At 42.2% G+C, this 27,663-nt stretch overlaps 3 protein-coding genes across 3 annotated transcripts; all 3 read right to left on the bottom strand.

Annotated features, from left to right (window-relative positions):
• Window positions 1–499: 499 nt before the first annotated feature.
• On the bottom strand, window positions 500–3,197 carry LOC138190632 (trypsin alpha-4-like). Its single transcript, XM_069134389.1, has 6 exons — window positions 2,966–3,197; window positions 2,703–2,889; window positions 1,989–2,194; window positions 1,501–1,700; window positions 1,373–1,430; window positions 500–800 (listed from the first exon to the last, which is right to left on the bottom strand). The coding sequence occupies exons 1-6, from the start codon at window positions 3,180–3,182 to the stop codon at window positions 676–678; spliced, it is 993 nt and encodes a 330-aa protein (XP_068990490.1). The 5' UTR covers window positions 3,183–3,197; the 3' UTR covers window positions 500–675.
• A 410-nt stretch (window positions 3,198–3,607) lies between these two features.
• Window positions 3,608–6,599, bottom strand: LOC124215370 (vitamin K-dependent protein C). The gene is made up of 7 exons (XM_046618698.2): window positions 6,093–6,599; window positions 5,580–5,664; window positions 5,341–5,506; window positions 4,897–5,102; window positions 4,140–4,351; window positions 4,007–4,064; window positions 3,608–3,920 (listed from the first exon to the last, which is right to left on the bottom strand). Exons 1-7 carry the CDS (start codon window positions 6,264–6,266, stop codon window positions 3,799–3,801), a joined length of 1,023 nt encoding a protein of 340 aa, XP_046474654.1. The 5' UTR covers window positions 6,267–6,599; the 3' UTR covers window positions 3,608–3,798.
• Window positions 6,600–6,812: 213 nt separating this feature from the next.
• LOC124214415 (transmembrane protease serine 9) lies at window positions 6,813–24,382 on the bottom strand. The gene is made up of 19 exons (XM_069134388.1): window positions 23,936–24,382; window positions 23,673–23,835; window positions 23,181–23,343; window positions 22,060–22,265; window positions 21,585–21,790; window positions 20,824–20,881; window positions 20,601–20,732; window positions 19,896–20,131; window positions 17,267–17,375; window positions 16,333–16,495; window positions 14,753–14,961; window positions 14,121–14,372; window positions 13,670–13,788; window positions 10,162–10,245; window positions 9,613–9,709; window positions 9,326–9,488; window positions 8,942–9,147; window positions 7,753–7,955; window positions 6,813–7,394 (listed from the first exon to the last, which is right to left on the bottom strand). The coding sequence occupies exons 1-19, from the start codon at window positions 24,008–24,010 to the stop codon at window positions 7,215–7,217; spliced, it is 3,024 nt and encodes a 1,007-aa protein (XP_068990489.1). The 5' UTR covers window positions 24,011–24,382; the 3' UTR covers window positions 6,813–7,214.
• Window positions 24,383–27,663: the final 3,281 nt, after the last annotated feature.

Here is a 27,663-nt window from a genome sequence, read left to right as displayed (position 1 = left end):
CATTTGTGCTTACGGCAATACGGCAATAGCATAGCCAAGGCAAGGTTGCTGTAAAAAATGCTAAAAGGGTATTGCATGTATTTTTTATGATTTCATTGGATGCAGAGCCTCTATTTACTGTAGCGTAGTTGAGTCTATAACGTTCAACGTTTAGAATTAATTTCTATGATAGCTCGATTAGAGCTGCTAAATCGAGGACTTGAACGTGAATTATAAAAAACATCTTGTAGTCAGAATATTACTGTTTATTTAATAAATGAACTTGCAATTATTGTATTACTCAATATTTCAGACTTTGTTCATAATCACCAATAACTCAATAACTGCTACCTACTGATTTGCATGATTGATACTTACAGGAAGTATAAGTAAATGGTTGTTGAGTACTATCCAGATATAATTGAGCAAGCTTAAAGCTGGTTAGACTTCAAATCAGTGGATGAATTCAACAACATGCTATAATCTTTATTTATGTTTTCAAGATACATGGACACGCATGGCACATATGGACACGAGCTCGCAAATTTTATTTGTAATCCTGCACATACCAACATGTAATAAAATTTCAACATTCCAGTATATAGACATGAGTAAATATGTGTAAGCATTGCGCAATGCTAAATAAACTAGAATCAATCAATACCTGAAATTTATTCACTAAAGGTCGATTTTCGATCAACGCCAACAGTACATTGAATCTTGCGACGTAACTTTAAGGATCCACGGAAGAAGTCGAGGAACGTCCGTGTAAAGTCCGGGGAAATCCTGGTTGCCACATCCAATACCATTTGATACGATTCCTGAAAAGCACGCTTATGATCTATCGCAATACTTCTTTTGTTAACGCATATGTCTGTTTTGATTAAGATCAATGCTCTGTCGATAAGGAAACAGTGCATTGAAGCTTGCAGGCATGATTACATCGATGTGTCTGAAAATATGCACACTTTTCCGGGATATTAAGGACTTAGCGTTGATTCTCTCTATGAATATTTAAGTAACTTCATCGGTAGAGAAGACCGGTTTACCACATAGAACTTGTCGAAAGACAACGATAATTTACTCCAAACTACGGTACATTCCATAGTTCCAATTGATATCTGGGACTACAAATCGCGAATTTGGTGCAATCTAATTTAACGATGCTAATCTCTTCGGTCGAATTTTATTGTTCACCTCGGTGTACGAGGTTGAGTACTTCAGCAACTTCAGTTATTAAATCGAATGGAGGCATGTTATACTCGGTGAATAGTGAGCGTTGGCATCGACGGCGCCATCGAGTTAAAGTAGAATCAAAAAGTACAACAACTTAATTTAATTTTTATGAAAATGGAACTTGTCGATATATTTCTATTTCCACTACGTAACTCACCGATTAATTCAAATTTCCGATCTTTATTCCGGACTTGCAGAGGACCACCGCTGTCTCCCTGAAACCGAAATTTAAGACGTTGAAGCAAATTTGCTTGCTGTTTCATTTCACGCTTACACAAAACTCACTTGACAAGCGTCGCGACCCGCAGCTTGGCGGGATCCGGCACAGAGTAGCGTTGGTATTTTGGTAGGACAGGATTGTGTCTCATAAATTTCCAAAGCTACGACCCGCAGCGAGCAGACTGTTACACCATGGTCAGCGCGGCCCCAGCCCAGTGTGAAGGCCACCTTTCCGCCAAACCGTGAGGCCGTGCTTCGTTGCAGTACTGTAATTAAGTCGGTGTATTAAATTATACAAACGCTTGTCTCTCCCCGCCGCTGCCATCTCCGTTACTCTCTCAAAATGATATAAAAACCACAATTTATATTGTTGATGTTTGAACGATTTTCCACTTCGAATTTAAAGTTATACACTTTCAGACTTTGGTCGGAGCAGCGACAATGACAAAGTACCAAATCACAGTTTTTTTTTTCCAATTTAACGCCCCCGGCAGGACTGAACTTTAGGTGAAAAGCTGACGGGTTCTACATGGCCAAGCTCTTTATCAACATACTCATTTTCGGCAAACAAATCGGCCTGATGAACTCGTTGAATGTGACTCTCATGTTCAGCCGAATGAGCATTGCGTCAGCGTGGTTCGTGTCCTCTTGGAATTGTGGATGGGGATAAAACTTTTCAACGGAAAGTATCACTGTGCGAGAGTCAGCCGTGCATCGATCATGCTCACCAAGCACCACCTTTGTCTCTGCTTTACTAAAACTTTGGCATCACGGCATCAGTCAGGTACAAATTCACTTACGGTATTACAAGAAATGCAATTACGGTGGTGATCAAATTTTCAACAGCCCTACACGTACCCTGAGGGGTGAAATTCAATCAGTTGAGAATTAGCGGTAAAAGTTTGAAGTAACTGCAGTTTTTGAGGTGGCAAAAGTTGATGAGAACGGGAGTAACGAGTTTTTGATAAAAGATACGGTGTTCCACAGACAGCAGGACAAAAGACCCAAAGATCGGAATTAATTTTTGACAGTAATTTCAGGATTTTATCACTTCTCTGGAGTTCTATGCTATATACGTTAGAACTGACAGAATATCCGTAGCGTCTCAGTATCCGAGAGGATATAAGAGGATCCTCGGTGATAGATTTTTATGAAATATGATACGAATTCCCCGTAGGGAAGTGACGGAACGTCCGCCTAATTACCGTAAGTAACATGATCCGGTAATTCAGGTATATAAGATTTGAGGTAACGAAATGATTTCTTACCCCAACGCCAAACAATGTGCTGCCGTAAGGACGTAGCGATCGTTTATCAGGGAACCGCCGCAGACAAGATTGGAACCATTAGCGACGACCATCGCCATCCAGGGAAATTCATTCGGCGATGCCTTGACGCCGCCAACCACTCTTGTGTAGCTCGCCTGCCCTCCGCGGGAATTTGATCTCCCGCATTCTGTGCGAGAGTGTAACAAATTTGCATATCAAGAGCAGGAAACTCGACTCCTCCCGCATCCTCAAGCTAATCTTACCGCAGTGCTTGTAGCTTGGACTTCCGTAGGAATTATCTAATTGCCTCGACGATCGATGAGCAGATTTTAAAGCCGAATTCAAGCACTGTACAGGGCAGAGTAAGCAGAGTGACAGCATCGCCAAAAAACTCACAAGTATCATTATTATAAAACGGCTTTTGGTAACTGGCACAACTGGGCTTATGCAGGTACGAAAACACACTCGGCGACTGCCCATGCAGTAGTTTCTAGTTGGATGAGTTATCTATCCCGCACGCTGCGTCGCCGGTTTAATGAACAATTGTTTCATTACTTTTACGGAATGGTATATAGCGACCCGTATATTCGATCATCCAGGGATATCTCTCTTGACTGTAAAATATTTATGGAGACTTTCGACACCGGCTTAAGCCAAAATCGTCGGAATTTTATGGTATCGAAAACATGGGAAAGTGAGAATATCGACGTTTTCACTACTCCCGCAACTACCGAGAGGACGTCTATCGCGTGTTATCCTAAATTTATGAACTATGTTTGGTACTTAATCTTCCCGCTGTCCGTTTCACTCCTTTATCCGAATAATGTGATTTTTGACTTGGGAATAAAGTGGATAGTGAACAAAAAAAAATAAAAAATACGGAATTAATCAAATAATTATTCACGTTTGTGTGTTTCAGCTAATATATGAGAATATATCAGTACTACCCATTTATCAAGATTCGATCCATTGAAATGTGGACACGGTAAAAATCGTACAACACATTTAACTTAAGGTGCTTGAACAGATATTGCAAATTAAAACAACACGAAGTGCCAAGGTCATTGAAATTGACTGAAAAACATAGTTTCGATGATTATTTTGTGCAGTAACAAGCGTCTTTGGTCTGCTGTAAAATCCAATCAAGATGAGGCCCAATTCGGGTGAACACAGCACCCGCTGGTTTGTCGTCGCATTTATTCACGTCCGACATAATACCTGAAAATTAAAATTACGAATGACAATCACGAGCAGTTCACTTTTTTTCGGGGCAATGATCAACTTCGATAACCATCAAAACTTACCGACGAGATCGTAGACGTCAGCGTATGATCTGTAGAGAACGGATGAACCGACGTCGTTCTGTGAAAAAAATAATCGGATCGTTCGATTTCCCAGCTTTTAATTGTGTCGAGAATTTTTTAATCTGAGACGTACTTCGCACACGAGAGAATTTCCGCCGATAACTCCAATGCATCCGGAATCGTCGTGAAAGCTTGCTAGACTAACTCCGGACTTGATGCACTCGCTGTATCCCAGAACCGGAAGACCCAGCTTTCGGGGTCGACATGTTCTCGTCTCGGAAGCGTCCACGGCCTTACCTTCGATCCAGCCGGAGAGAGTTCCTACTTGCCCTAAATAAGTGGACCCTGCGGAATCGGAAATAAATTCCTATTATCGTTATTCTGGGTGAGATTTAGGGCCGGTCGATGAATATAAATGGGAGAACTGCACGGCAGGGTCCCGTAGGATTGTTTTACGTGTGTTAGAACAGATTGCGTCGTTGCGAAATCTAAGAAAGTGAGATTAGTCATGTAACGACTCGTACGTAGCAGTGAAATGAAACGAACAGACCGTCTCCAATTTTCAACGATTTCATATCGAAACAAACCCAGAAAAATTAATTTCCAGGCTGAATTATCTTTTCGAAATGATTTTGTTAGGAGTCAAAAATCGTTAAGAGTCTTGGAAAATTTTTCGGCTAGATATGCATAATGCCTTGAACCAAATGCGGTGTATTATGGGTAGCACATAACTCTTTCGGGGATTTCGTTGACTGATGAATGGTCGTGAATCCAGGAAGATACTAACGAGGCTGAAAACAACATTATGCGGTATCGGAACGACCGCAGGTTCCGAGAGTTCCATGGGGCAGCAGAATGAATTAGCGACAAACTTATCTCGAGCAATGTACCTGGATTAGGCATGCAGACCGGTGAAATCCTCCTTTCAAACTTTGTAGGTTGACTGAGGCGAAGTAGAGCCAAGTCGTGGCCTCGAGATTCGGGGTTGAATTCCGGAAACGGTATCACCGTTTCCACACTCACGTTGCTCGAAGATATGTCCAAGTGGCAACGGTCGTATTCACCCAAAGACACTTTGATCTCTGGCGCTGTGGCTCTGGACATTGCGTGTGGTTAAAAGGCGATGAAAAAGTTATGAATAACCATTGAGCGTATGATTTACGACGTGCTAACAGCGAGTTGATGGTACCTACTTTGTAACCGCGATTGCTCATCTCTGTATTTCATCTAGGAATCGGAATGCCCGGGATTCCGTTCAATCTCAAAGTAAACTAGTCGCGAGCTGAACCGTAGGTAATTGCATAACTGCTGACAAGGAAAATTGATTGGCTTACGCAATGAGCTGGCTGGCGGCGGTCATGACGTATCGATCGTTGATCAAAACCCCGCTAACGACTAGTTTTGATTTCACATGGACATTGGCCAGCCATGGAAACTCGTGGGTGTCGGTATACTCGCCGCCCAAAATTCTCGCCCCACCACGATTCGGTCGTCCGCATTCTGCGGTACATTCGTAATTTTGAGTGAAAAAAAAGAGAATTTATTTGAATTACAATATCGTTGAAATACCCACGACATCCGCCGCAAGACTTGAGACCTCCGAAAATGAAATCCAGGACTCCTCGAGTCACTCGAACTTTCTCGACGTCCTCCGAATTCTATGGAAATCAAAAGTCGTTAATCAAATGTGCCAAGAAGCACGTGGAGACGAGGCCGAAGGTAACAATACGTGTTGAATGTCGACGAAATTAATCTCCATAGGATTTATTATCCACAATACATGACAGTGGCTTCAGCAACCATCTGCAGGATCTGTAAAAAGCTACTACTGCAATTTTCTAACGTTTTTCAAAGTACATATTTGGTTTCCACGTTCAGATAAACATCCTCAATCATCAATTAATGCACATGACCTTATGCGCGGCGTTGATGTTGATCGTCACTTACAATTAGCTGCTTGGATCAACACTTGATGAAATCTATAGGACCAGTTCGTGGAGACACCTCCCAGATGACCATTAAATATAAGGATTTGTTCCTCTCTTCGACTCGGTAAATAATTTTCGTAAATCTTCGCATCACTTACTTCGATTCTGGGGCCGTCGGGACGAGCGGCGGTAACTGCCAACACAACGACGAAGACGCAGAATAAGAACTTGACGTATTCCTGTAGGTTCATGATTACGCCTGTCGAATCGAGGCACAACTGCACAGTGGCCTGTACCCGGTATCCAGACATAGCGGTACTAACAACCCGCATTTATGCCCCCTTCCATCTCTCCGTGCGCAAACTGACTACTTTGCATCCCACCCGAAGGTTCAACAGATCTCCAACTCAGTCGCTGACCTATGGAAAACCTGTCCCGTTATTTGGCTGGGTTTCGACCATGTTGTTATTTCCCGATATGCTGTTCGCCAACTCAAACATCCGTAGATGCTGTAATTCCTGTTCGAGCTTGGACAGACATTAATTCATGGGATCGCGCGCCGGTGAGGAGAATCATTAAATTGCGATCTACGTCCAAGAGTTGTTTACCTCGTTGAATGTGACTCAACAGAGACGTATTCGCGTTGGCTGACTGATTCCATGGTAGATATGTGACTCGAAGACAGAATCGTTGACCTCATCGGCTTTCAAATGTTAATGACTTCGTTTTGTATCGATAATCAATGGTCATTTATTAACGATAAGTCTGATTTCACAAAAGAACATCGAAAGTAGGTACCTCTTACGATTCTATGAAGCCGTAAGGCATGTTTGGTCACTATGCAACTATATAATAAATATAAATAAGAATAATAGGTATAAATTATGGTCTGGAAGTTTATTAAAAAATATTCTGCGCGGTATACCGACTAATCGATTGAATTTGAATAAAACCAAATATACGTACATAAATTGAAAAATATAGCATATCCTATAAACATAGTCGCTAAATAAGTTTATATAGCCGCGAAATTAGTGGACGTATATGATATATATATACAAATCCTTATAGACACCGTCCGTACTCCAACGGTATGTATTAGATGATTATAAAAAAAAAAGAAACTAAAATTATTGAAAAATATGTGTACAAAAAATTACTAGAATATAGGAATAAGCGTTTTGGGACGAAACTAAAGAATTCGGCTGTCCGTGATCGATACGAATGACAAACCACTAATGAAAAAATTGTTGGCACACGGTTGTGACGTCACGCGGTTCTCAGTCTTCGCAAAAGCAACCGTCTTTTGTGTTTTCAAGTATCCAGTCTAGATAACGCGTGACACGGGTATAAACGCCGGGATAACCGGGACGCGCGCACCCATTCCCCCAGGAGACGACGCCGATCAGCTCGTATTTCTTGTCCTCCCGTTCAGCCACCAACGGACCACCGCTGTCTCCCTGAAATAAATCGAAAGAAAAAACTCCTTATCCATCGGCTGCAGTTTTACGTTGAACATTCAGATTCCGATTCGCTACGCTCCCAAATGTTGAGCTGTCGGTGTCTCACCCTGCGCTTTGCGATACGATTCGTAAATTGAAATTCCACTGAAATCAGTCCTAAACCAGTTCTGTAAAAATTGCAGCGTCACAGGCTGTCTCTATCGGACACCACGATCAGGAGATACGCGGGATTATTTTACCCTCTGGTTCTTGAGGGCGGATGAGACCCGGTCGTAGAGGCTGGGACCATTTTTTGTACGGAAAATCGTGACGTGGGACGGGAAGAGAAAACGTTTCAGAACATCTACTCCGTTACCTGGCAGGAGTCCTTCAGGCCTTCGCGGTAACCGGCGCAAAGCATGTTGTCGGATATCATCCGAGGATTGTAGCTCATGTTGCGACAGTCCGCCAAACTCATCACTGGAACTTCAACTTCCTGTAGTAAGCACGACGGCTTTCCATCTTCTTGCAGGGTTCCCCATCCAGCTGCAATCGCCTTCGTGCCCACGTACTGGTTGTCTGTCACGAGAATACCCGTATATTAGATTCGTTAAACAGGCAGAGTACACATCAAAAACCAGTTCGCTTTCACGTTCGTAAGATATTACCGGATAAATATTTACTCGACGGAAGATCATAAAATTGTACAATAGATTATAGAATTTTCGTGCGTAGTCTAATTGTAATTTGTTTCGGAATTTCTTCACGCGTAATTGTTGTAACCGCGTACCAAATCACGCGTATCGATGATTTCCGCATCTTGACATGTCGTTGCGCAAAAAAGGATGCATGTACCCGTATTTCTACTTTTCGAACATCAATTATCAACTTGCTGCAGTCAATGCAATAATGCAATTGATACGGTAAGTGGGTCGCTTCAGTGGTTGCGAAACGAACGTAGCGAATTCAAACGCGGCATGACCTATAGCTATATGCGCAAAAGCTCGAAGTTTTACCTTATTGCTAATATGATCTGCACGACTGTCTCTGCCGAAATCGTAATTTGAAAAAAATTACAACGTAGCATTGATACTAAGTAAAACATAAAATCATTCGATGTCATAAAGCGATCATAGCAATATGCCAGAGAAGCAGCCAAACCAGATTCGAGTGGTGATAATTACATTTGGAATTTTTTCGCCCGGTATCAACCTGATAAATATAGGCGTGTACGAGATTGAAACCTGTTTATCAAGGTGGTATAGGTGCGTGTCATTTTATTTCTTTGTATCGCCTACGCGACTTAATGCGTAATGTCGAAATGTAGGTAGCTGGATGCGTTCACGTATAAGAATACATTTGAAAAAAGCTTATCACAAGGTGGCACCGAGGCGTACAAAAACCTTTAGGCTGTAATTAATACTCGATCAGATTCCCTCACGATGCGTAGCACGTGAATCAGATCAACTGGTGGAGAGATTAATTTGTTTTCGAATAATATCATTAGCAGTGTCACCAAATCAATGTAATAATGGCGTTTCAAGAAACTTTCGGCATTCCGTTACCTTTGACAGTGGGCATACAAATTGGTCGTACAGTATTCGAGAACGGTACTCTTTCGTTGAGACGTAGTAAGGCAACGTCGTTGTCGAAATTCAGGAAACTAAATTCGCCGGATAGAGCTCTGATTACAAACTTCGTCTCCGGCTTGTTCCCTTCGTCGCATCTGTCGTGCTCCCCGAAAGTTACTTTGATCATAAACCACATGAATCTGAAAATGAAACTGAAATATTTGGTAAACTCTCTCCGGCGGTGTGGCAATGCTACGAACACCCTCGAATCAGCATTCCGTTTGCCACTGTCATCGCTCTGACTGTCGGACGACTGCGTAATAACCAATCGGTTCGACTTTATGATTTGAGTCCGAAATAAAACATCAAAGTTCTAACCCTTTGACGCAGTGGGCAGCCGTCAGCACGTAGCGATCGTTGACAAGGGTGCCTCCGCAGTAGAATTTGCTAAGATACGAAAGTCTGGCGATCCATGGAAACTCGTTATTTTTCGTCGTCTGGCCTCCCACGATGCGACTCGCCTCGTTTCGCAGACCGCAACCTGGAACGTAAACATTTTTCAGCATTATTTTTGCGTGACAGTAATTTTCTTGACCGGTTCGACGAGACCGGCGTCATTATAAATTCTGATTTTGGGTCCACAAAAGACGTTCGGATCAACTTACTGCAGTGGCATTTTTCCGGAGCAGCCTCGGACTCTGGTGGCTTGTTACCGAAGAATCCGAAGAAGTTTTTGCCCCGGTTGACCGTTACCTGCTTTCCCTGTAATTTGCAGGCAAACGACTGTCACACAATGTACGTTTTATGGCAATCATTCATTAGCATCGTATTCCAACTTCACACATACTTCCGTATACATCGGTAATCTTATAATCCGCGCACGTGAGGTGAAATGGGGAAAACAAATTACCGGGTACGTGCTGGATACTGAATTATGAATTACGTCGGAGAATAGGCAGCTAACGAGGCGAAGTAACAGTATGTTATCACAGGCCTGGAGTTCCTCCTTCGAAACTGTGCGTACCTGTACTAATTGTAAATGCTCTGATCGCTTCGAAACGACTACCCTTCTAGGGATCACGACGGTCTCCGCGAGGTAGGGAAATATGCGCATAACCTGTTCCCTCGTCGGTAATCACTCTGGTGTAAAACTCGAATCGCTTATAAGATACAGCTTTGCAATACTGCAAATAATTATCATCGTTCGAACTTACTTGCGTTTGATGAACATGGCCCAATAACACCACCGTCGCTACAGCCAAGTAATATAATTTCAGCATGTTACTCATTCTAAGCGTTTAACGGTTCTTTTATAGAATGCAAATTTTGTTATGATTTTCAATTCGGAGGCCGAGTCGTTCTGGATATCGCGTACACTTTGCCAAATATTTCACGGACACCTTTCAGGGGTACAACAAAACCATATTGGCTCACAGGGCACCAGGTAGTTTACCGTAGTAGCGCTTTGCCCAGACTGACGACGTCCTAGTCGTGTTTAATATTCCAGAAGAAAAGAGGACAGGGACTTGGCGCTCGACCGTTCGAGTGTCCGCGTCTTCGAGAAATGGCTGTTCGTCCACCGTTCACGTTCACGTTCACGATCACGATCACGGGCAAACCCGATTGCTGTCACTGACCGCGAACTGCACGAGTCAAGATTCGTCGGACGTTTTCGTCCTCCGAATCGCCAATTGCAGCGGAGAGGCGTGAATTTTTTACAATATTTTTATTTACTTATTTTTAGTAACATGTTAAATTCCCTGTGCCAAACTTATGGGAACATCAAACCCCGTGAATTTCGTGAATTGAAAGTTACTTACGAAAGAACACTTACGCTTCATGGGATTCACTCGTTTTGGAATCGTCAAGTTGCTTCAAAGTTCGAATAAATAAAACCGAATCTAGGTAAAAAAAAAAAAAAAAAAAGGTTGAATAAACTGAGCGGTCAAAATCGCACCGATTTAGCTGAACTGTCTCAGGTTCCACGGGATATAATGATTTCCATACAACTGTTTATCCGATCACCGATCATGTTTCGGTATTGAGGTTGATTTTTAGATTAAACTTACAACTATTGCAGGGAACAGTTTATAAGAGACTATGAGTAGTTTGATCTGTTCCACAGAATGGACATTTGCTGATTCATTTTTGTTCGCAGTTATGGAGGTACTCATTAAATATCATGGCAGTAATTGTATTCATTGTAGTACGGTTGGAATCACGTTTCGATTTAGATTCGTCTATTCAAATCTATCACCTGAATAAACCTATTTTTTCAATTTCAACGCGAATTAACGCGATGGAACAAATCAATTTGCGAAGTCGTTATTTTACTTCTTGAAAACTAAAAATCGAACAATTTCTTACACGAATCATTCCGATGGACATTTGCGCTAATGTTGATGTTCATTATGCACGGTCGAGCTGCAGTCACATACATCATATGCAGGTCGATTCTTCGCTTGGAGGGCACGTCGATGTGGATGTTCGTGTAAGGTGTACAGTGCATACATTTTTGTCTCCTCCGACGAAACCGGGGAGTGGCATAAGAAACACGTTGCCTTCGGTTTGACAGTGAACCGTTATTATACAAGTATAGTGTCATTGTTTCGTGTACATGTCATGTATTATGCGCATAACTTGCACTCATACATACATACGTACGCACCGAGTCTCCGCCAGGTAACCACATACCTTTTCTGAAATCCCCGTTTTCAGAGTCGCAGGTATAAGTTATGTATCATACGACGTATTTCGTGGATAATGGCGTAAACGGTGTAAGGAATGCCGTTCGGTGAAGGGATATTTGCAGTACTTGATCATTATGTACGCTAATAAGCCAGTTCGCTGGCTAAAGTCCGAATTTTTCTTTTAAGAGGATCGACTCCTAGTCTGGATTTCAATGAACTGTGCATTTTGTCGCTGAAACGTTATTGCATAATGCTACAGAACTTGTGTATGAATGTTCGTCATGAACCCGAATTGATTGGAGTATATTTTAGCCATGCAAGAGGTTTTGTCTGTATAACCTTCACCATCTTCTATCCGCGCGATATTTTTATGGCTTACGAAAATGGAATTTGATGTTTTAGGATACACATCACATACCTATTGCATATGCATTTTTTGTTTGCGTCCAATTGACAAGTTTGAAACGAAGATTTCAGCATACGGCTAGGAGAAATAATGTCACATAGGGAGTTTTTTAGTTTTAGTACCTCGAACTAAAGGTCAGCCCTTGTCGACACGTCATTTATATTTACAAATAATCATATGTAATTCGTGCCTTGTAATTTATTGGGAAGAAGTTGATATTGTAACTAATATTTTATAATATGCAGCTCGCAATAAAACTGCATCATTCCAAAACATATCGAAATGTTCTTGACAACAAAAAAAAAAAGAAAAGTTGTTTGATATAGTTACAAAACTTTGTAATGAGTCTTCGAATAAATAGGAATTGCCCGTATACTGGTGTGTATTTTCCATCAGATGAACACTGTTTATGAGCGAAAGGCTTACACTAATTATTGCAAGTACATTTTTACATCCAAGTTCCAATTACATGCCCGGAAAATCTCATTTTTATGCAATATTTACGTATACACGGTGGGCAATAAAATTCTGCAACGACAATTCTACTTAAAATCAAATTTAACATTCGGGTTTAAAAGTAAATCATACAATGGAATTTATCAGTGATAATATTCATTCTTGGTGCAAGTATGATCGGATGAAAATCTTCTACTAGAAATTATACAAAAAGAGAAGAAAAGAAAATTGAATTCGGAAATCACGGCAATGTGAGGTTATCGTTCTGTAATGCGAGTGGATGATAGAATCGATTCTATTTCTTTGGTAAAAACGGTGTACGAGTGAAAAACTAAATAACTTAATCCTCCGTCCCCACTGTGTACTCTTTAGTACTAATTGAATATTGCAAAGCTCTTATTGTAGCAAACTTTGAGAATTTTTTTTGAAAGACTCAGCAAAAGATTTCGATCCAAAATCTACTGGAGTATGAAACCCATATATTTTGCTGTGTTCAAGAATTTTTTCGAAATTTTTTGACGCAGGATTCCCTGCAAAATAACATCCGAGCACTAAAGTGTCCACAGTGGGAACCGTGTACAAGAAATAACAATGGGAACGTAGGGTTAATGTAATATGGCTCATATAACTGAATCGTATTAACGAAATCGCTCAATGGTTTGTTTTTCCACTATTGTTTTCCGAAAACAAAGTAGCAACTTTTATTTATAAGGAAAAGTTTTAAAAATGTAATCAAATCTACAGCTGAGCAATAATATTCCTTGCATATAATAAATAACTTCTTGCGGACAAAGCATTGCCATTACTAATTATTTCTATACACATAATAGTTATAATATCACCTTGATATAGCGGCAGGCTTTCAGCAACTTATTTACACTTTCCTATGCTCGTTAAAGGGGAGGTTGTGTATTATATCGATTACTTGTACCATGAGCTCTGCACTGTTGCCTCGTTAATGGCGTCATTATTAATTCGAGGCGAGTTCTTTCGTGCATATACATTAGACCCACTCGAAAAAAATATCACATTATAGTAGCTAACAGTGGAGTGAAATGTCTCTAACACGAGCCATAAATTTGCTTCCGGCTCCGTTATCCACTTCTGGCGCACGTCAAGTTCACGCAAGTCTTTATTTCGGTTTATGAAACACGAAACGCTTCCTCCTCACTTCGCACAGATGCACGTGCCCTTCATATTGGTTTGAATCCAGTTCAGATATCGCGCCACCCTCGTGTAAACGCCGGGGTAACCCGGCCGGCCGCATCCCACGCCCCAGGAAACAATTCCTATAAACCAAAAACGCAGATCAAGTCAACATCGCGAATGAATAGTTACGCGTACAATGATCCACGATGTTCATGACATTGATCATCCACCAGACGCCGCAGGCGTTTGACCGCCAAAGAGCCAGTGATCGTGCACAACTTCATGATCGGATCAACGAGTACGCCCTGAGGTAACTCGCAAAGAGCAACTTACGATGCTTCCAGGCTTACTCAGTTCTGATACCACATTGATGCCCCGAGGCGAAGGCTCCGCATGATCATCAAGCTTTCGTAACGAGTTTATGACATAATTCGGGCTCAGTACTGTTAACCGCAAGTGAATAATGACTCACCGACTATCTCGTACTTGTCGCCATTGGGCACCAAGAGGGGACCTCCGCTGTCTCCTTGGCAAGAATCCTGCGACCCGCGTCCGGCGCAGATCATATTGCTAGTGATTCTTGTGGCCCTGTATTTCATCTGCCGACACTGAGTGAGGCTCAGTATTGGAACCTGGACTTCGTTCGCTTGGCCTGGCAGCATCCCGCCCTCCGTTGTTCTGCCCCATCCCACTACCGTTCCCAGCTTTCCAGCGGGGTCCGAACCTGTTTCAATAAATCATTTCAGCGTTCCTGCTCGACGCTTAGAGCTCAATTTTATTCGATGTACATTGCCAGGTGAATTATTGCGTACCTACTCTATACTCGAATAAAACCATGAACTCATTGGGGGCATATTTTATACTCCATTAGCAAACTCGTTCGAGCAGAGTTTGATGAACCGCAATTAAATTGAGTAGCGAATCACCTGTTAGTTGAAACAAATACCCATCGAAAACTCGTCAGCAAAAATTCCACCTGTTATTCATTCCGTCAAGTTTTTTTTTTGGTGGGAAAACTACCAAGTAACATACTCGATATTGAAATCAACACTTTCACGTTTCGATACTCCAGTTGGAACAGGGTCACTCAGTAAAATCACTTACCCAGATTAGGCAGGCATATTGGACGTACAGTCTTTGTGAATTTTACAGGACGACGCAACTTGAGCAGCGCTACGTCGTGGTTGTAGGAATTCGTGTCAAAGTTTCTGTGGCGAATAATGGCACTGACTGCTCGCATCACCGCAACTCCATCAGTTGTCACGTACTGGTCGTAGTCACCTAGTACAATCCGGATCTTCGATTTTTGCAGGCTGTTAAAACAGTTCAACGGTTAAGGGGAGTTTAATATTTTTTAAACAAATTACCTAATGTTACAAAATATTCCACGTTGTAATTTGTTCGCGGTTTGAAACGTACAATGAATTTCACTCGAACATTTGCATTTGAAAACTAATATTTCGGGGTCGGGGATAGTTCCAGTCATTACGAATACATGGTATTCGGGTCATTTAAGGAAATGTTCAGAAGTATCGGAAAGAAAAGAAAGAAGAGCTTTGCACAATCTTTTCGACGCAGAGTTTTTTTACTTGCGTGTAAGTATCCCCTTGAAGTTGAAGGTTTTTTACGCAGTTTTTTTTACCTAGCCCAATGAATTTTTCATCCCACGAAAAATGATGAAATCTGAGTCGGATGAAACCCAGTTTACGGAAATAGTGCCCTTATATGGAAGGGCCAGATTATACGACTTAATTAGATCCAGCTTTTCGGCTGAATCGTCGCGATACTTTCATTGCCAGCTTTACGGAATTTTCTCGGCTGAGAATTGTTTTTCATCTGAACTAATTCATTCGTAACATTTCTGTTAAAATCGAGCTATCACCGTGGCGCGATATATATATAAAATATATATAAAATAATAAGATATATATAAAATATATTGTGGATAGAGCAGCAGTCTAATTCAGTGCTCTCGTCACAGACACAGGAGTCCAAATCTGTGTATGACGCGGACTGATCCATCCCATTATTTCGATAAAATATTACCGTCGATTACGACATGTTATAACTCTGAACGGCGATTAGGTTAGATAACATTGTTGCACAGGGACTCAGAGGCAAGAACTGCACAGCCGTTTGGCCGATGAGTTTTTCTGGGTATATCTGGGACTATAAAGCACTAAATTTGCACACCCCTCACTCCAGCCTGATAATTCACGACTCGTCGACGCTGACACCTCGACAATGAACTCGAGAATCACCTCCGCCGGTAAGATTTAATTAAAACGTGGGCGGGGTCGTGAAACGACTTTACGTTAATCGAATCTCTCGGATTAGCTCAAGTGCCTTGATATCCGGAATATTTAATTGTGGATGAAATAGCGAAAAGGTATGTCATACAATATGCATTTATCTCTCAGCAAATAATCGAGAAATCAGTTTTCTGGTTAGAATACACAACAACAGTATGACGAAACTGTTGAAATCCTTATACTTGGCAAGCTGAAATTAACCTCTGGTATAATCGCTTTGTGTATATGATAATTCTTTGAAGAATCGAGTTACGAAGAACGGTTCGGAGGCTCGATATTTTTAGGGCACACGTGGGCGCGGTGTTATTGAACTAAAAATTTAACCGGCGGCGGCAATATAGATCGGTAGATTATATGCATGGGATATATTACTTGCGGACGCAATGGGCGGCGGTGAGAAGGTAGTCATTCGTTAGAAGGCTTGCCCCGCAATGGAATAGCCCATCGTAGACAATACGTCCCACCCACGGATATTTGTTTGGTCCGGTAGGCCTGCCACCCACAATACGATCTTCCTGATTAGAGATGCCACAATCTGAAAAGGACAGTAATTCACACTTGGTTCGTTATTCAGAACGTAGTAGAAAGTGCACACTGAGTAAATATTCACGGTAAGTTAACGGAACACAAATCGACGAGAACGAGAACCATTGAATCAGTGAATAACGTAATTTTAAGGGTCATGGAAGTGGCTACAACTCTGCATATCACAGGCTCCGCATGTAACTTGCACAATAAGAATTTCAAAGCGAAAAAAACTTTGCTTAAGAACAATTGAAATTTTGGCATTTAAAATCCTCACATCGTTCTCACCCAGTAGTTTGAAACGGAGAAATATCAGAAAATGATTATCGGTTAATTATAGTATCAAATTGAAATGTAGGTATGTAAAGAACTTTCTCCGAAAACATGTACTGTTATATCGTGGCTACGAGAACAGATTCACTGCATGGATTCCGGCTTACAACAAAGAGTTCGAATCTCAAGACTTTCACTTCAGAAAATAATTGTTGGTCCTAATAACTCGCCGTGAAAATTGAGGTGTTAAAGGTTAACCTTTCGTTGAGTCATAGAGACGGAAACATGAAAAAATTCATATCGCGGTAAAGCAGTTCAAAACTTTTGACAACATTCGCTGGCCCTGCTATTTTTAACGTTATTACAGGCACTATTAATTCGGTTCAGAGAGACTCCAAAGAATGGCAAATTCAGAAAATAGGAGAACTGGGTACTAGAAGTTCGTATCAAAAATTCCGATCACTCTGAATTGGCAGATCGCTTCTGTCAGAATGTGAAATTCGCTTACCGCACGTGCAGTTCCTAATTCTTTCCTCATCGTCGCCACTGAGTCCAGACACGTCGATTCCAAATATTTCGTCAAACAGGAATCTCGCTGATCGGTCACCGTCTGTGATCTGAAAAAAATACATCCGTTAGTGGAAAACTACTTTCTTACAGACGAGGTGGTGAACATATGATTTTAGTAGCTGTCAAGGTATCTCCACATCGACATTTCCGTCGATGCATGCGAGAAGGTGCCTAACGCCACCCACGTCTCCAGCACGAGGTTGCAGCCCATTGAAAAACATCGAGCGTGACCCCAAAAACCGAATGACTGGGCTCCGGCGAATGCGTAATTGAAAACGGCTGGTACAAGCGAATGTTCAATGTCCGCGTACCGATCACGAGGTATACGGAGACATGACCATCGGAAAAGAAAGTGATCATCTTTCACAGTGTGCGTCAAGGTCGGGGAGTAACGAGAGTTGAAATTGGCAGAGTAATTACGTGAGAGACTGGGTACAAGATTTTGGCGCGAGAGTCTGACGAAAGACCGGGGGCTCGACTTACCTGAGAGTTGGCCGATCGCTGGCGAGGTTTCTCATTAAATCCCACCGATAGTCCTGCGGCACTTGTCAGGATGGCAAGATGTAACAGTAGCGCCCGAAATACCCACCCGGATGTTCTCATTTTCCGAATAAATGTCTCAGCTTATGCCTTCCTCCAGTGCAATTGTTAATAAGCCACTGGATCCGGCTCAATCGCGGCGCGATGAGCCTTCGAGATGCTGCCCCACTGACGCGCACTGAACACACTTAACGTCCCGAGAAGATAACCCCGGAGTAAGCACCACTTGCATTATAATTGCAGTTTCCCTTTCTGCCCAGTATATTCGCCAAGTTATGATTTATTCGAAAGCTCAGCACCGCTCAATGTCGTTGCTGTACGGTAAATTTCCCGCGATCGAGTTGGAGAACGGATCGCACGATAGTCCAAAGTCAAGATGCCCGATCGCTGCTTTCACCGACTCCATAAACACGAGGAACTGACCGAAGCAGCGCTACGTCGAAGACGGCTGCTCGTCGCTGGCGCGGCTCCGTGCGGTTAAAGAAAGTTCTTTCTCTCCAACTGGGTATGTCCCACCGTCTATCCGGCCTCCTCCGACTTCTTCTCACTATTTTTGACACTCCCGCTGCGATATAACGAGGAGGCTTTATACGATGTGTCAGTTCCGATCACAACGACCCGTCACTCTTGAAACTGTCTATAAATTCTGAGTTTAACTTTTTTAGGCCCCGATAAAATGCCTCCCACGCATTCGGTCAATATTTGAATAGTTAACGTCTCGGTAATGATTTGCGTCAGTTTCACCTTTGTATATTTGCGGCTATAACCGTGGATAGAGCGGTGAATCAGAGTCGGTAAATATATTTGCCAATTCACCGAAAGTTCAGCCATTATTACATTGGAGAGGTTTCGTATCTGTCCATCGGATAAGGGTCAAGGTCAGACGTGCGAAGGCGACTGATAAGCTCTGGAAGATAGGAAGAGGTATGGGCGCCATGTATTATTCATGCAGTGCACGACGAAAATTCCTTTTAGTCGGTGAGTGACGAAGGTTTAGCCGTGAATAAGAAAATATTTATGAAAATTACGCAGTGATTCTTAGCGTAAGACGTTACACAAGATTCTTTGGAAATTCCTTTCCGCCTGCTTGTATGCAAGTGCGTAATACACCACAATTGCTTTCGTGCCTTATCTCGGACAGTGCTTCCATTTTCATCCCCATGAGAACGGATTACGCATTAGTCGGATGAATCGGCGCCTTCGTATTTCAGACAATTCAAGAAGCAATTGAGGCGCCACTTGTTGCTGACTTATACATTTGAACCTCGGTGATCGACTTTCTTTGGCGAAAGGCTGATTCTCGGAAAGAAATCCGTGTCTTGAAACTTATATTAATGGATCCACGCACGCTCGTGTGCATATAATGTGCAGCGACACGGAGAGCCAATGCAAGCGATTGTACCTTAACTACGGCTTTCTTTCAAAATTACCTGGTCATGTGAAGTATTTTGAGGCGAGTGTACAATTACGGTTGTAATGCGAAGGTGCTGGGGACACACTGGGGGAAGGGAAGGCGGGAGAAGGGATGGAATGGTGTGGGGGAAAATTAGTATGGTTTATTTAATGAGATGCGCGCGCGCTGGGACGGAATCGGGGTCAGGACGAGTCTGGCGTTTTGCTTTCAGCAGCCCAATGTGGGTTAGTGAAACCATCGGACCGTTGCAAACAATGCTACTCCCCTACCAATTTCGAGTAGAAGTGAATTACAAGGACAATGTTTTACGAGCTAAGGTAACGCGGTGCAGCACTTTCGTTCCGTTTTGATGCACCAAGCCATAATAGCTTACCGCTTGTTGCATCGACTGGGAAAGTATGAATCGGACGGTAAGCTCGTGAACGTTTGCTGTCTGAGCTTCGAGACTTTTTAGGTCAAACGTTGAACTTTTCGTGAATATTCTCGATTGAAGCATTTTAGCGTAGTTTTATAAAAGAAAAAAATATGTTGTCACAAGAATCAATTAAATCAGTGAAATAACGGTAACATGGCAAAACACTTGCAAAGGCAAAGGAGCACTGGTACATCGTACCGAAGTATCGAGATGGACGATGATTGAGAACTCCCATCGCAATCCAGTCTGACCTTTTGCCTGATACAGTCGAACATTGCTCGGATGTATCGATCGAACTCGATTTGGTTTCATCGTGGATCTTTGTTGACACTGCAGGTATTTTTTCCTGTAAAACACGTTTACGTTCAATTTTATAGGCAATGGAGTCATGTGCATGAGATATTGACAGCGGTAATGAGATTCGAGCGAGTCAACTAAAGAAAGCTCATCGTAAGTGGAATACCTCAGGGTATATTAATGCAGTAAAATTCCGATGAACTTGAATGCAGCGTGCCGAAGAGAAAAGTTTGGTACTTAATTCGCTTTCGCAGTTTTCAGGTTTTCAGCGCACAGAGAAATTAAGGCCCGTTTGTTCTCTACACCCAGTCGGACATTTATATTAGGTTGCGAAAAGAACAAGTCGCTCCTTGAGTTGGTTCCGATTAATCCACAACAATGATACTTTATTATGACTCAATAAATAATTGTATACCTATAAACATGAAGGATCTAACATCACATAACCTCGTCGAGGCTTACTTATACATACAGCAGACTAGATTGAATTACTTATTGTTATATACATTTGGGAACCGAGAGTACTATGCCTTCTCGATTTTCTAGGCTTAATAAATAAGGTATGAGGTTAAAGGGGAACTTTATCTCTGCTGAGCTACGGCTTCTATCGCACTTGCGGTGGTGGACAGACGCATTCACCGTCAAGATGATTGCGCAGCCAATCAAGGTAATTCGTCAACTTTGTAAAGACCCCGGGGAACTGCGGCCTGGCGCATCCTCTTCCCCACGAAATGATACCTTGATGTTGTGAAAAATGAATTTACGTTAGGATTTAGTTAGACACGACGTTTCACCAGCTTCGAATTTTATACCGTATGGTAATACAAACCTATAACTTCCAAGTTACCATGCGCTCCGGTTACGTGAAGGGGCCCGCCACTGTCACCCTGAAAATTAGGTGAATTTAAAACACTTCGCCCATTAGATTTGAGGAAAATGTTAGTGATTTTGAAGAACCGGTTGCAAAATTATAGGCGTTTCGCGTAAATTGGACCGGAAAAGGATTCGAAAACGTGTACTTTGAAATAGAAGTGAAGCCTCGAATGAATTTGATCAGCTACATAAATACCGATAACAGCGGTAGCACGTAATGTTTGTCTAAAATACTGAAAAGTTCTGTTAAGATTACGCCTCGTCCAGCCAGTGACCTGTAGTAGCTTCATACCAATTTATTTTGTAAACTTTACTTCTTATGGAAGTATCAAGTGACGTATTTATACACGTTCAAAAATTTGAAGATATCCGATCACGTGGAAAAATAAAATGGACAGTAAGTGTTTCACGAGGATAAGATCATAAAATGAATTGGTCTTGCGGTTTTACGGCGCAGTAATTCACTGAAAACTAACTACTTAAAATTCAATCAACGCCGTATATGTTGGTTTTTATCCTGCATTCCGAACGAAAATATCGGACCCGATACTGGATCTGGCATCGTTTATTTTATCTGAAAACGATTTCGCGGTAGGAATTTCCCGCAGAGGCTCTTAAAAGTCAACAAATTTCAAGAAGAACTCAAAGTGGGCAAAGCTACTGACAATGCGAGTCTTTCTCCAGCACGAAACTGAAGTTTACAACAGCAATTGATACCTGACAAGCGTCACGCTGCCCTTTAAGATACCCGGCGCAGAACATGTTCTCGGTCAGTTGCTTCTTGGCATAACCGGCCGTCTGACATTCTTCGTCGGACAGAATTGGAAGGTCAACCTTCCGGAGCACGTTGCTGAGAGATTCGCGCTCGCCGATACGCCCCCATCCAGCCGCCACCGCCATGGTTCCGGTATAGTCACTGACTTCTAATCACCAAAATTCAATACCAATTATCCAACGGGTCTCCTCAATTCTGATGTTAATATTTTATTGGTGCTTTTAAATTTGGCACATTATGATTGTGATGGGCTCTGATTCCCCCCAGTGACATATAAACTGATTTCCTCTGTGAATAATACAACAGACCGTAATCATTTCTGACAGCAGAAGCTTATCTATCCTGTTAAACTTTTTTTGGGGATAATGTTGAACTGTTATTTTTAATTATGTAAAAGATGGAACTTTCAGCACTTACGGTTTTGTGGAAGGCAAGCGGGACGAATTACGCTGTCAAATTCTACAGAGATGTCCATTTCTATGACAGCGATGTCGTTGTTGAAGGAGTAAGGATCAAAGTGTTCGTGTATGCGTGCAGATTTGATTCTACGACGAACCACCGTGTTTTCGTGGGAGACTCGGTTGTGATTCCCCAAAACGATTTGGATCTCTCTCATGTTCAATCTATAATTTGAATTCAGTGACTGGATTGGACGTATAAAAGTGGGTTCGCTTCTACTGAAACTCGCTCTTTATTTACATACGTACACCAATAAGTGCAGTATCGAAAACAAGTTTGATTCAAGCATAAATTACGACTCTTTCAAGGTAATATAAACGAACAAATCGACTACATTCAATTTCCTGATGAAATTTTAATAAAAAAATGGTTTTATAAAATATTTACGTTGCATCGTAATATGTACGAAAAACATCACGTGACTTTGTGTCTTCTACTGAAGTATTCGCGTCGGTATATTCCTTTCAAAAAAAAAAGCCTCCGGCAACGTATCGATTCGCAGGAGGTGTTGCTAATACGACGAATGATGCAAGATTACCAAAATGTTTCAAATCCTAAGAGGACAAGGAGCCAATGCGATTACTACGACTCACTTTCAGAATTAAGGAATTCAGAACTAACTCGATCAAAAGGTCAGTAGGTGGGAGTACAAGGTGTCGAATATTCGGGTTATTAGACCAGATGAATGGTTTGATTAGTATCATCTGTCTCGTACAGTATTATGTCAGTGTCTTTCACTCGCAATTGAGCAACGAATTTTATGCTGTAACCGCTGACTGTAGTGTCGCGTCGCAAAAAACTGTACGGTATCGCAGACTGACTATAGTAGTGCGATAAAGCCCTCTCACCATGCAGTCACCGACGTGTACCAGGCTCGAGTGCATTATTGTTCTAATCATTGCAAACGAGTTGACCGAGCACGGATTGCAGCACCTGTCAAACTCGAAAATTTCACGAAAATTTTATCATTGGCGTTGTAGCCGCCTTAAAGAGTATATCGCACAACATATCACCTCTTCGATCGCGTCCAAAGATTATACTTTGATCTTTCCGTTTAACAAACAGCTCAATTGACATACCCGTCCAAACAGTGGGCTGCGGTGAGAATGTGTTTTCTGGTGATGAGGCTGCCTGCGCAGTAGAACTTTCCGCGCGTACTGAAACCAGCGATCCACGGAAACTCGTGGACTTCGGTTATATTGCCACCGACGATCCGCATCTTCCGATTGCTGACGCCGCAAACTGAAGCAAAAAATGATCTCCAGGTGAGTTCCAGGTGTAGCCAAGTTCTTTCCAACTCTGACACGGACTGTATCGTCTGAGAGCCACTCGATAAAAATGCATCAACAGTTAGATCGTTTACCGTGCATCACGAAAAATAACTACATGACGAACTTTCTTTTCACTTCAGCAACTCTTTCAGTTTGAATTCGAATCACTCAAGAAACAATTTAAGTCGCACAAAGTCTAGGCCGATCGTTTCGTTCACTTTCTTTTCAAAAACAAATTAAACGCGACGCACGTGCGAGGTGTCAAACAAGGCGTAAACAGCGCTAACTGTAAGCAGTTACCACATGTAGTACAGATGTTTGGTCGATCCTTCGACACAGTGACGGAATGAGGACTGTAATCGATGAAAGATTCCTCGGATATCGACGAGCTTCCTGTCCCGCCGAAATCGAGATACGATCGCAGAGTCGAGGCGAACGGGTTTCGGAAGCTATTCTGCGACGTCTGTAACAGGTCGACTTGTACATTAGGTGCATCCCGAGACGAGCGGATTACGACTGGACGTGAAAGACACTGGAGACAACTTGTCAAGAGAGATACTCACCACACGTGGTAGCGCGTAAACGTTACCGACCAGCCACACGACTATGGAATGCAGGATGATGTATTTGGTATCCATGGTTGGCACTGATTGTCAATTTGTCCCAGTATGTCGAGCATGGATGTAAGGTTTGCGAGCGTTTTGCGGTTTTATAGTAAATTATCACTATTAAAAGGTCGTGGTGGGGCGTCGTCACCTTGGGCAGTGCGTTTGCATTGGCAGATGTTGTGTCGACGGCTTGTAAATCACCTCCATGCTCCATGCTGCGAGGTATACGTTGTATTTATTTCGCAATCGACGATCACTTCGGACAACCAATGTCACGCGATTCCATTTAGTCTCAGCATCACACCGGCAGGACTTTGGGCCGCGGTTCTCACACCCGAACGGCACTAGGCTGCCTTCATGTTCAAGAATCGACGTACGTTCGGGGTGGAAAAGGAATAGCTGTGATGTCCGGTGGTCACTGTTGGACATCGATGACAGTTGGCGGGTCCAGAACTTCCTTTCCATCTTCCCAGCCTGTTTTCACTCCCACCAGCCCAGCTCAGGACCCGCCACCGCCCGTTGCTACAAGCCGAAACCATAATCATTTCCTGAAGATCAAAGTGGTTCGGTTCAGTTGCCTTCAAAAGTAATACCGGTGAAGCGGAGCAAAACTTAACTTTCCTACAGGTAAAAATTCTTTTCATTTATACTGCAGTCTCCACCATTGCAATCGAGCGCATTATAATTATTCCGTTCCTCATCTTAGCCTACCTGATTCTGCGCAATGATTCGCGCTCGCTAACGGTGAACATGTGACTAAAATTTGCATGCTCGAATCATGGAAATATTACACTTTAATAATGCTATTCTTTGGCAGTATTGATTGCTGTAACCAACTTGAAGTCCTGTCCGTATACATCCCTTGGAATCGAGAGATATGTACTCGCTACCTTGCTTGCAGAGACTGATACTTCCAGAAATTAAATGTAAAATTCGAGAGTAATACAGCAAATACATTCGCAATACAAAATTACCGAAACGAGAGGGCAGGACTAATCTAAGAAAAAATGTCGCTTATTATTTGGTAGATCCTCACATCTTACCTCTGGCAATGGCGTATGTATTACTTTGAGCCTTGTTCCAAATTTTGCAATCGATAAGTGCTTCGGGCTTATTTGCTTTAAAACGGAATTTGTGGTTTTAGAATATATTACTTTGCGGTGATGGAATGTGATGAAATTAGGTTACTAGTACAGGGCCTACCCTCTGTAAAACAAAATTTCTGGAGCTATTCATAAGGTGAGCTTAAAGGGCTTGATGCTGATTTCATTACAGTTCCAAACAAAATTCAGATACCCCACGAAACCTCCATGAATAGGGTAAACAATGACTATTGCATATGCTTGTGTACTTGCGCCGTGGCAATGACACACCTTCTCGGACTTTTACAAAAAGTTTCAAGCACAGAGATAAACGTAGGCAGACATGTGTTCCACTTTAATTTCGATGTTGCAATTCCAAGATTTATTCAAGTACCATACAGACAGGCCTTGGTTTTAATTGTTACCTTGTCATCGATTTTTTTCCAATAACCCGATAGAGTAGTTGGAATTTGGATAATTTTTAGAAATTTCGATTTTTTGTACACTTGAAGAGTTCGTTGGTCAGCGACGTCAGTCTGACTGCAGATTTATGTTGTTCGGAACCTTTCACCCAACTTAACTGAAACGAAGTACGCGAAAAGTGATCACGCTAAAAATTAGTTTCATCATAAAGTCAGCCGTTGTTCGAGCTCTCGATAACATTTAAGAGAATTACTTCAGCACTTCTCGGCTGCACTTAATCCCACCCCGAACATCGAACAGTTTCACGAGACGGATTCAACCCAACGGTTTTGATTGTATTCTGGTTTCGTTGACTGAGGGTATATTTGTTATTGAAGATAAAATCTGGTACAGAAATCAAAAATCGAATGCTTTCATCAAATATTTATATTCAGTTTTCGAATTTTTTTATGCAACGCTATAAAACAGGAAACATTCTACACATAGTATTTTTTTTTTTCTTGAGCCGACGTGCAGAAGCTGTAATGTGGGAGAAGCATTTAGAAATCGAGCTTATATAAATTTGCAAAGCGTAGTAATGTTTTCATATTGGGTTGATGAAATAACCAAGAATTTAGCGTAAATCTGACTTTCATAATGAAACTATCATACATCCATTAACTGCGCAAGACCCGAATCGAAAATTGACAAGGTTTGATCTCGGCTTATAGTTTCACCCCGTACTCATCAATAATTGAGAGATACCGATCTGAAATTCCTCACGTCGGTAACCCGATCGCACTTTCTCTTTCAGATTGAAAACAATTCGTAAGAAAGTATCTTATCACAATATTGTCGCGCCAAATCGCGAAACAGTTGACGTAACTTCAGGTATAACAAAATTGAAAATGATGGTATGCGGGATATTATAGTTCCTCGGGCGCCGAAGTGGGAATTACGCAAGTCGTCTGTCCACTCAGTCTGTAAATAGTGAATTGAAGTGCAGCATGAGTTGAAGACTAGTTATATCTTGAGTCATCATTTCTGAGAAACTATAGCCAGAGTTTTTTCAAGGTTCGTCACATACTTCGATTGCCTTTGCACACCGTTGAGCGTCTATTCACCCACGTGGCTTCACACATGGTCGCCGAATGCGCTGTTCTCTGAAAAGCCAATATGCAAGTCCTCGCTGCGCCAAATACACGCGTCACTCGCCGGCCGGTATTTACATGCTTCTGCGAATATTGTAAATTTTTTCCATTATGCATTATTGAGCCGTTGGCCACGTACTCGTTGTAACTAAGGCAAGGTTCCTGATAAAACAAACAGCATCATCGAGCAACGAGAGAGAACCCGGCGCGACTTGATGGGATGCGTATCTGAGTGTGCAGCGTGCGACGCACCCGCATGAGGGCAGCTTGGCACAGATACCTTGACCCACTGTCACGGGTGGAGTGTGTTCCTAGATCACAGCGCCTCGTTTACACGGTGATTAACTACGCCTAAACAAAGCGGGTCCAAACAAGAAGCGCGTGGGATGCCAAGACGGTAGATAAGCTGTTACGCAGCTGCCAAGTTCCATGCACTCCGTCGTAGTCTTGGCATTTTATCACAACACTCGAGAAATCCGAGGCTTGCAAACCGGTCCGCTTGCTGTCTTACACTCACGCTCATTGTCGGTGAGATTCTGCGATCGATAGTGATTTTAGGATTTACAGTGAATTCGATTCGCCTTGTGATCACCGAGTTTCAAGTCGATTTCATTTGACCTACTCGCAACGCTGCGTTTGTCGATTCTTTGTCACTATATGGTTCAGAAGTACGTACGATTTTACTTGTACTCCATTATGGATTAGGCTTATACTCCTTTCCTAATTGACGCACAAATATCATCAAGCAATTGTTATGGATATTATTCGAATGCCTTCTGTTTCAGAATATTTCGAAATCAGAAAATTATGGACAGTTTGTTTGTGTGTAATCCGACGGGTGATTTCGCCAAAAAAAAGCCAGACGTTGTCAGATCACTGAGCATTGACAATCTCTGTCAATTTATTGAGGTTCAAATTGTAAATTGGTCGGGCTGTTACATAATCATTACATCTGAATTATGTTCAAACCTGCGCTGGTCACTCGTTTGCAGGTAACACAATCACGTGGCAAACGAGTCAAGCGGTGCGGACATTAATCGCAAGTTTG

Source organism: Neodiprion pinetum, chromosome 3 (assembly GCF_021155775.2).
Source record: "Neodiprion pinetum isolate iyNeoPine1 chromosome 3, iyNeoPine1.2, whole genome shotgun sequence".
Lineage (NCBI taxonomy): Eukaryota > Metazoa > Arthropoda > Insecta > Hymenoptera > Diprionidae > Neodiprion > Neodiprion pinetum.
The sequence above is the reverse complement of the archived record's forward strand: the minus strand, read 5'-3'. Positions and strand labels throughout refer to the sequence as shown.